We start from the raw sequence: 11093 nt of genomic DNA, 5'->3' as shown, positions 1-11093 counted from the left end.
TTATATCTAATTTGGTAGATGTGAAAAACATGTACTAGAAACTAAAGAAATAACTTTAAAGAAATCTATAGAACACATGAACGAAGGTTATCAGACTAAAAACAAAATTTATTGAAATTGAGAGGGAACGTGTAGCAAATATTAACCTTGGTGATATCAAAGAACAGCAAACCATCATTACAACCAACATGTACAGGGTGCAGCAGCATTCATAGTGTAATTTAAGTAGGAAATGACGACGCTGGCAACAGTGTACTTACTCTGTACAGTGTGATGAATTTCTTGCAACAGAACTTTTCCAATGAAAGTTTCCTGTTATAGTGACCAGCTCGGTCCCTGAATTTGTCCTTTCAGACTTCTTCTTATGGGTTTTACTTAAGGAAGAAGTAAACTAAATATATCCTCTCGCATGATCTCGGAACTGAATGATTGCATCAGAGATGTCATTACCAGTATCCCAACAAACATGTTAGAATGAGTAACTGAGAGCATCCGTTGCCCCTTGGAAGAATGTGTGGCACACCATGGTACTCATTTGCCAAGAGTCATACTCAAACATTAAATGCTAAAGGGCATTCCTTTCTATACAATTAGGTACTAAGGTCATTCCATACTTTTTTCTTCCATATGAATGCTGCTGCACCCTGTATAAGTCTTCATGTTACTTCAAATTTCACGCGATTTGTTTCTTTGTGCATGTAAAAATAAGAGTTGAATCACCCATCTTGTAGTCAACTTCATTTTCCTAAATAAAAAGGTGACTTATAAGACATTTGTCTGAAAATATTCAATGTAAATCAGTTATATAATTTATCAGGGCCGAGTTGATCCTTTTACAGGGTCCACATATATGACACGCCACACTTTTGCATTTCTAAATATCTTGAAAATGATTCAAAATGCATAATTTTCATTTATTTCAACATGATTGTGGAAAGAAATGAATTTTATGATTAAATGATTATCTCACGTGAAAATATAAATTATTAAAGCAAAATTTTGATGTTTTAATACGGTACAATTCCAATAAAAACATGTTAAAATTTATAGGTATTTGGTAAAGGTAAAGTGTTCCCCTGTGCATAGCACCACACCATTAAGGCGTATAGGGGGTGTGGGGGTAACGCCCCACACTTTCTTGATCCGGTCGTGAGTGGGGGTGATGTGATCAGCATCACGCCCCTGACCGCCTTTACCCCCCAGGGTTTCCCCCAGGTACCCATGTTATTCGACGCTGGGTGGGCGCCGGGGCCGCTTCCACCGTTAGAAAAGTTCCCGGATTTGAACCGGCCGGGGATCGAACCCGGGACCTTGAGTTGTAAATTGTTCCAATTTTAAAGTATCTGTATAGGTGGGAATCTAAGTGTGTCAGCATTAGTATCAAGTCAGCCCTAATTTATATTATGCACATATATATATATATATATATATATATATATATATATATATATATATATTTATGTAAAAACCACATACTTACTTTCCAAGTTTCAAATGGAACAGTTTGATGTGCATTTTCAAACCACGAACCAAACTAAATCTAGTGTTGCAGTGTTTGCATGGATAGGGTAAATTTTTAAAGGAACCTGGAATAGAAAATAAACATTTAAGACACTAAAACATTGTTCACATGAAAAAGTTGAAGTAAAAATAAAATTAAATTCACGTGTGTGTATACATATATAGCTACATAAATAAATATAGATATAATTAGGTATGTATATATTGATGCGTTCACTGGTTTCAAGAGCATCAACTAAGGGGATCGTGGTTGTGAACGCTTAGGGTAGAGCAAGGTTATGTTTTATGCTCCCTACAGAACCCTTCTAACAAGCCTCCGGCAGAGAGTGAAAAGATTTCAAGGGATGTCGTTGATGTACATCTTACCTTTCGGCCAAGCGGAGGTGTGTAGACATCAGGCGACGAAGTTTAAGCTGGTCCTGGAGAGATGTCTGGCCGACGGCTGTAACTTACAAGCCATGGTACTGAAGTCGGTCAACTCGCAATATGTACTTAGCGGTTGACTTAGGCGGACTCCCGAGCTGGGCTATGAGACCTGATCGAGTGCAGGAAGTCTTCGCCTGATAGCTGGTATTCTTCTGAATTCTGAGATCTGAGCTCTCAAATTCTAGTGCCTAACTCTTTTAAGCTGCTGGTAAATACTTCCTAGCTGCATGCTCAGCTATTCCGTCTATTCCGTATTTGCCAGCCAATGACGGGGTTGAACCCGGTAGTAATGAGGAGTGGCGTGTCTCCTGATGTCATATGCTTCCCCTATTTGTGGAATGTTACCTTGTGCAGTGTATTGTCGCTTGGCCAAGTACCGATGTCTGGAGAGATATTTTAGCTTTTTACAAAGTCTGCCTTGAATCGTTCCACAATATGTAGCAATAAAAAGTTAACACGGAAGTACCATTTCTGCCTTTTCTTCTACCACCGATGATGCAGCTTGCAGCTACAAAAATTTGAGTTTTTCTACTTTCTGGTGAGTGTTTCCTTTTCCCTATTCATTTAGCCCTTGTGGCCCTCCTTACTCTTATCCAGTAGATAGATACATAGATATAGATGGAGTAGATGATAGGAAGGTGGATCACAAGTGGCCAGGTCTGGATCAAAGAAGTAGTGGTATTGAAAAACTTGGTTCTCTTCCAGGCCCTTCATAAACTGTTGAGTTGTTGTATGGTGGGAGTTGTAGAATGAGGGAAGGGAGGGTTGGGATGTGGTTGGCTGATATGGATTGGGTTAAGGCGTGGATGATCCTTTCAATGAATGCTTCCATGTAGTGTTCATCCACCCCGTACCCCAATCTGGCAAAATGATGGGAGAGGACCTACATATGGACCATGAGTTCAACCACAACCCCACCCCTGAAAATTTCCCCTTCATTTTAGAAAAATTGAAATCACGATCATAAAACTTTTTCAATTATTACAATTATAAATAGTAGTAGAATTACTATATGATGTATGGTTTTAGAAGCGATCTTGGGCAGGGCCACACAGAGCCTGTCCATGGTGACCAGCCAATGGCAGGAGTGCAACACTGTATAATTAGGAAACTGCACAGCGCAAGTTAAATGCCATGTTGTGTATTTTCCTTGCGTGCACTGCATTTACATAAAACTTGCCACTTTAAGGTTCATCACAAGATGGAGTAAGACATTTTGAACCTGACTGTCCACGTCTCATAAATTTCCGTCCCCTACAGTGAGTTATCTTTTCTTCAAGAAACACTGGAAAACAACATGTCTCAACACACACACACACACAGTTACCCTTTCATTTTCCTTGTTTCTGTATTTTTCGTTGTCACCTTGTTGACACAGCTGAGTTGCTTTGTCTTTGAAAATGAATGGGTGTTACATTCGTCTCAGTATACACAATGACTAGAGGCACATATTTTTGGTAAATAAAAAAGCAAAATTTCGGTACAAAAACAGGGTATATTTCGGGATCAAAAGCGGTAAATAAAATAAAATTTCGGTGTTATAGCGGTGAATAATCACATCAAAAGTGCTATATAAGATGACATTTTGGTTTTAAAATTGTGAATATAATCCTAAATTTGATTTAAAAACTGTACTTATTACACAAAATAAATTTATCCCTTCTAATATCACATTTATGTAGTTACCAGAGTATTAAGTTTATTCCTGTGTAAAGAGGTCCATTTTTCCTTCTCAAATATTTACAGCACAATTAATCAATTTTCCGTGAATTGCGTAACTCACAGGATACTTCAGGCTTCAGAAAGTGTCGCGTCGGTATATAAACAGTAAATTTCGTGTTTAAGAGTCAATTTCGCATTTTGCAGTTCATTTCTCATAATTTCGTGACAAAACAGGGTAGAAAAATGCACCTCAGACCTTTCAGAAACATGAAAAATGAACATTACAACATGTTATTTCATATTTCGTGTTTTCGTCAAAAACGAAATTTTCATGCCTCTAACAATGACCCTTCCTTGTTGTGGGCATTCTCCAACATTGAAAGTATGACACTCACTGCACTTGTTTATACTATATATGCATTATAAAAAAAAATAGGTGAATATTGGACACAGCGAATTCTCTACCTTCCCCTAGCAGTTAGTTAGTTGAAAAATTAGCACTGAGAAAAAATAGGCAGATTATGAAAATTTTCATACTTGCAGAATTATGACAATAACTGGAATAGTTATATGACAATAAGAATATACGATATCAATTTTAAATTTTAATTATTGTTTGTTTGGGGGATAACTTATGCAATGAAATAAAAGGATGTGTGTTTAATATAGGGATGGGACACAAAATCCAGATATCCCAATAGTACAGATTTGATGGAAGGATTTGTAAAAATTTGTAGTGAAATATAAACATGACGAATAAAAGAATATGTGGATAGCCCGTAAAACATAAATGTTAAAACTGTCTGAATAATGCAGGTGTTTGGATATCTGGATAATCCATATATCCAGATAGAAAATTATCCGATACTCAGTAAAAAAAATTATCCAGTTTTGGCCATCCCTAGTTTAATACTTCACACACTGATATGAAAATAAAACGAAGACACCATAACTCACCTCTCTTACCCATCGCAAGAACTTCGTCTTCTAGTTCAGATGCTGAGCACTTCTTCCCTTTAGGCTGGGCATCAGGTGATGAAGTCTGTATGATGGGTTCCGATGGAGAGTTCGGCTTAGCCTCCGCCTCTCCCTCTACGCTTCCTACGGCTTCCACCACCTTCACCTTGGCTGCACTGTGAACAGCTTCGGGGCTGACCTTGCGCTTCACTGAGATGGTCGTTTCCTGCACTGCTTTACCCTTGGTCGGCGATATCTGAGGAGACTCTGTTTTCAGCTTTCCTTGTGCCAGAAGTAGCTCTGCCCTCTGAAGTTGCTGGGTTTGAACTTTCAACACATTATCCACCTGAAAATAAAGAACAAAAAATTCAGTCAACAAATTCATGTGCTTCGCGATCGATATTAATTACCACAGAGAGCTTTTTACTAGTTATACTTAGTGTATTTCTATACAAGAGATAATTTTAAATTGTGCCATTTCAAAGTTACAGCCAAATATACTGATCGCGGGCCTAACTGGCGACTGACCTACTTTTTGCTACATAGCTCTATCTGACCACAAATCATCTGTGGGGCTGTTGCAACGTTGCCAAGCGAACGTCTGTTTTCTCAGTTGTTTTTACTAGCTTGCTTGTAGTGTTTGCGTGTTTTGTGTATTAATTTTCCATGCATTGTGTACTATTGTACAACATTTTTTGTTCAGTAACAGTGCTGATCAACTCTCACTCTCACTCACTCACTCTCACTCACTCACTCTCACTCTCTCTCTCTCTCCCCGTTTTAAAGTACGTTTGGCAACATGCTGTGTATCAGATGCTCATTTGTTTCATCCCACCACCAACTTTCCGTGTCCTGTGACACAAAAATGTCCGATGTCACTCAAAGAGAATTTAACTGATTGCTAATTTGTTGTTTCCCAGCTGCCAGTTGGAAATGTGTACAGTATAACAACTAAAAGTTCAAGTTTATCAAAATTGTGGTCCAAAACCACATTTTTTTCATAAATTTTGTTATTTTCTGAACACATACCATAATAGCAAAAAATATATTTACGTAGTACACCCATAAGGACACTACAACAATTACAACAAAGTATAATATGTGAAGATCACCTGCACACTCACGTTAGTGGTGCAGTGTTAAGTTAGGGATCATAGTTGTTTCCTGTATTTTACATTGTTACTACATAACATCCTAACAGTCATATATTTTTCTCATTTTTATTTCCACAGGTATTACTGCACATGAACAAAAACATACGCAATATCTAAGAGACCATGTACTCCATGTTACACACACCCTCCTCCATATTGAATCTGCCATCTTGGATCCAACTTAATATTTTCAAATGGGAATAGGAACATGTGGCATTATTACGGTAATGTGAAATTTTCCAACAAATCGAATGGTGGAATCCATTTTAAGATATCTTGAATCGCTACATTAGGTAAGAACAGTGTTGTTCCAAGTCTGTATGAACGTGGTTGGGTATGTCAGGTGGAATGGTGTCACATGCAACAATAATGTGTTCCTGCAACTGTCACACATCTCTTACTGGAGTTGCATAAACCTGACATTTCACATAACCCCCAAAAGAAGTTGCCGACTCAGATATGCACAAACAGGTGCAGCTTAATGAGGGGGGGTGTGCCATTCTGCTGGAAGAAATCTGAGAAATCACCAGCTTCTTTTAAGACTTGTATGTGGATACACTATTGCAGAATGAGAAGGTTACTTGCGCCAGCAAATTACCATCGACAAACACTTGACCGATTGTCCATGTATGTCATATTCCGCATTACATCATGACTTTCGGTGCACCCTGCATGCTATCTGATTCAATCCAATGTGGATTGATGTCAATGACTACAATGCCATTGTGCTCTTCTTTGATCAGTGGCATCTCATTTAACTGCACTAAAGAGAACAAACATGATGAATACATTTGATTTGGCAGAAAATGTCATTTGTCTTCGATATGTTACATGTCTCTATTCCCATTTGAAAACATGGACACTATTATAATGGTGGTTCCACACTTTTGAATCACCCTGTATATACTACACAAAAATAATTATTTTCTTATTTTTCTCATTTTATGTAGCTTTTCTGACAGTAGGCTAATTGTGACAATGGGGATGAGATGGAACTGACAACTCATAAAGGTCATGCAAGACTCAAAAGGGACTGTCATTGGTGTGATCTAGAGACCGCATTTCATATGCTTAGCTGCTAAGGTGACAATAATACAAGCTCAGTTCTGTAAAAAATAGTAACCCTATATAGAGACTACACTTGTATTCCACGAGGTCATTGGAAAAGTCACAAGATGGCAACAGATTTCTTTACAAACAGTACAACTCATTAATAATGTGATTGTGATGTCAAATTTACATGTTTTGCTTACCCATTCCTCTATATCCTTGTCCGGTGTTAATGGGGCAATTGCTTCTGGTTTCCTATCCTTCTCATGAACCTTTGCTGAATGCTTTTGTAGATGCTGCCTGCTTGTGGACATCAACCCACAGTGGGTGCACACAAACCTGAAATAAAAGTTGAAAAACATTAACATCAGCAGCCCTAATTTACATCAACAATTATGTCACAATAGGCAAAACAAGCTTAGTTTTTGTGTCAGGGACCCTTCTGGATAGTAACAATCCCAAAGGAAGTCAAAGTTATAGGGATTCCTTCCCAAAAAACAAACTTGGATCCACAGGCATCGTGAGATTTTTTTGTAGTGGTGGTAAGGCATTGATGCAATTTGAATGGTAAAAATAATAATAATTAGCATTATTATTATCATGGTTATTATTACACAAAATAACTATTATTATTAGATCCACACGATGATTATTCAGCACAAATTATTTTAATTCTCTACCTGCTGGAGGAAGCGTAACACTTTTCTCCTGAGATTTCAGCCTGTGTATGAGACCGGTGACCACCCACCATTGCGAGGAAATTAGGGAGCTACGAATAAGTAACCCAGCCATGAAAACCTTTGTGCTGACCACACGTAATGGGTTGGATGATCTACCTCGGAAGGTGGGAAGAGGCTGGCAGTCATTAAGTAGGCCCTGGTCCTGTTACCTACCCAATAGGACCAACCAATATAAATAGTTTGCCAAAGAGGAATAGAGATGGCAGCACCAGGCATGCAAGATTAAGAATTAGCACAATATATGTAAATAACTTTATAAACAAGAACAAAGCAAATTGGAAAGATGAAAAACAATAGAATTTACTATATGAACAGACAGAATAAATATAAGAGAAATAAATTAATATATATATTCGATAAATCAAATCAGTGATCATATGTAAGTTAATATGAAAATTAAAGAAGTCAAAGCACTGATACAAGTTTGTGTCTTTGAACAGATATTGAATCTGTATGATTGATTTACCATCCCCATAGTGGAAACTTTGTTTACACCAGTGGCGGCACGTTCCAATCGATGCCCCACAGCACTTTTTGGTTGCGCGTTTCAATCGCAGCACCTACTTGGATGCACATGTCAATCACTTGGCACCAAGTATACACTCTGTTGTAACCAGTTGCAGCCACAAGGGAGGAGATTAGTATATTTTCCAAAGTTTAAGGGAAAAAGCTGGATAGAGGAATTCATTAAATCGTCAAAACATAAATAAATTGAAATCCAGAGGAAAGTTTACAAATAAGATAAGAAGGAAGTCCAGATCCAGAACGTCCATTAAGAAGGAAGTCCAGATCCAGAACATCCATTAAGAAGGAAATCCAGATCCAGATCCTCCATATTGAGAAGGAAGTCCAGATCCAGACTGTCCATTGAGAAGGAAGTCCAGATCCAGATCTGTCCATTATGAAGAAGTCCAGATAGAAGAATATTCAAATAGAGAAAAGAAATAATAAAAATCATATTGAGATGAAAATTGACTGTAAACAAGAATTATATAAGAAAGTAGCTTATCATGTAAATATTCTTACTCCATGTATCCTGTGTTTAAATAATATATTCGTTTAAATGTCTCCATTGAAAGGCATCCTGTCTGGTTTCGTTGTCTACAAAGAACCCTACCCTGTAGATAAGCTAGCTGAGGTGATTAAGATTTATGCTCCTTGCACCCAATGGAGGTAGCAGTCCTCAGAGGCTGTTACGCCATGGGTTATTATGTTATCTTTATATTTCATACAGTCAATGTATTCAAATGCATTCTGTTTTGTTATTGACAATAGGAATAGTTTCAAAAAGTGAGGAGAACTTTTACTTGTAAAGTTTATCTTGTGTGACTGCTCACATAAAACTTTAATCTTTGAATAAAACTCTAATTTTTGAAATGCTGAAAATTTGGACTCATTTATTCTCTGGATTTAATAGTAGAAAATGATAAAGAATACTAATATTTTACACTCAGTTTTTTAGATCTAAGGCAGTTTTTACTTTGGTTATTCTGTTTGAATACTAACTGAACTTTATATTTGTTAAAATCGACAGTAAATTTTCTAAAATTTACAGTAAATCACTGACGGTGCTAGAAAAAAAATTGAGGGAGTGGACATTTTCTGGAAGGGTAGTAACACATAAAATACCGCTAAATACCATACAAAAGTGCGTATTAATTTTAAACAACATTTATCTAATTTTTTTCTGATTTTCTAGAGGTCTACTTGGAAGGGCGTTCTCCATCTTTTTATTCTACATCCTGTGATATTTTAAGGAATGAAATAATGTTGGTGCGAAACAGGCATGCCCTCTGCTTACTGACGTCTTTATTTCAATTCATTATCATCATATTGTGCAATACAGACCGAATGAAAAGGATGCTGGACAATTCGCCTACAGTTTCTTTTGACATTGGGTGTACAATTTGCGAGGATACTTGTCCTGTGCACGCAATTCGTGATGCCAACCAAAATCCCCAACACTGTAGCGGCGATTTGATTCAAAAACCTGGAGGGGGAGGGAGCTAGGGCAGTTTACATTTCTTGATATACAAGGATTAGCATTAAGAGGCTATAGTGCCGGAGCAAAAGTGAAAAAAAGTGGGGGCAACCGGCCCCCTTCCCACCAAATCGCCAAAGCTGTCTCATTGCAATAAAGTGGCGGCACATTTCACAGTGGTTCGTATTGCACTTTAAACTGTAGGTCCAGTCCCTATTAGCCTCGGACACGTTCGCTGCCACCTAAAACTAAAAAAATATTTTGTGGCAGGTAGGGCCAGGTAAGGTAAAGTTTCCCGTGCATATAGCACCTTGCCATGAAGACACATTTAGGGGATGTGGGTGGTAAGGCCCCACACATTCTCGATCTCTGCCATTTTGGAGATGTGATCAGCACCATGCTCGACAGCCTTTACCCTCGGGTATCCATTGATTTGAGGCTGGACGAGCTCCAGAGCCGCTATATGAGGCACCCACCCCGGAAATCGAACCCGGATCTCCCGCGTGGCAGACAGATGCCCTACCGACTAATCCACCGCAGCTTACAAATTTCCCTCATCTCATTGGCCCCTATAAATGATTTGATTTCTTATCTCAAGGCTACAACTCAGTCATTATTGTACGTTGATAATTGAAACAATGCTGTTTCTTCTGAAAAAAAAACAATCAGTAATAAAAAAAAGTTTATGTAGTATCGTATCTTCCATTTGTTCATTTTAATTCTCTTAGGCAGACGTTACGGAACTCCACGGCCGCACAGGTTCAGAGCCCACTGTAAACTGTAGGCCCAGTCCTACTTAGCCTAGCGTCAATCGTAGCGTTAAAATTAAAAATAAAAAAAAACACCAGACAGTAAATTAATATTTTTTTGTGTTAAGGTAGTTTTCAGCGCTCGGAACGACACCTAGTCGTTCATTTCTTTCTTTCATGACGACACAAATGCACGTAACCATTCTAAAAAAGCATTCCGCCATTTTGTTACGTTTACGAGTCCGGCAGAATCGTTCACGCTAAAAAACTGTATGGAAATAAACACACTGCCCATGCTCGTGGAACTGTAACGAAAACATACACAGAGTACCGTTGCTTGCGTACTTGCGAAACAGCTGTAGCCCGCTGGCTACGAGAAACACCGTAGCAGAAAAAGCCGGTCCACCATTTTTCGTGGCCGGAATCGGATTTTTAAGGCATTTTGACCTAATTATCCGCATACGCCTACGGAATTTTATCTTCACACATCACAATACCTGTATTTGCTCCTTAGACATCAGCATTCCGAAAAGTACTTTGCGAAAATCTGCTTGCCTCCCCACCACTCACTACAAACACACCCCTCTTTCCCAAAACCTTCTGCTACACCACGAAAACAGGAAACAAGAATTCAGACATCACGTGACTCAGTGAGCCAATAGTACAACCCGAGCGAACCTCCCCTCCTCCCGTGGCGATGCGATACCGAGGCGACCAATGTATGGTTACGTGTTCACGATGCAGAATATAAACCACGATGAGTATGCATCAAGGTGCGATGATAGAAGAGGCTGTGCCAACAAGCTTATCGCAACGGTCAATAACCTGCATGACTACTGAAGTTGTATCGCTC

General features: G+C 38.5%; 1 protein-coding gene across 3 annotated transcripts in view; it reads right to left on the bottom strand.

The window, feature by feature from the left end:
* LOC146002476 (uncharacterized) overlaps positions 1 to 11093 on the bottom strand; it is a 117573-nt gene that overhangs the window by 3779 nt on the left and 102701 nt on the right. For all 3 annotated transcript variants that reach the window (XM_083140354.1, XM_083140356.1, XM_083140355.1), the window contains 3 exons: positions 6974 to 7109; positions 4567 to 4912; positions 1481 to 1586 (listed from right to left, as the gene is read on the bottom strand). In XM_083140354.1, coding sequence (XP_082996480.1) covers positions 1481 to 1586; positions 4567 to 4912; positions 6974 to 7109 — 588 coding nt within the window. The remainder of the gene's footprint in view (positions 1 to 1480; positions 1587 to 4566; positions 4913 to 6973; positions 7110 to 11093) is intronic.

Source organism: Lepisma saccharinum, chromosome 18, assembly GCF_977018435.1.
Source record: "Lepisma saccharinum chromosome 18, izLepSacc3.1, whole genome shotgun sequence".
NCBI lineage: Eukaryota > Metazoa > Arthropoda > Insecta > Zygentoma > Lepismatidae > Lepisma > Lepisma saccharinum.
Note: the sequence above shows the minus strand (reverse complement) of the source record. Positions and strands in the feature narration are given on the sequence as shown.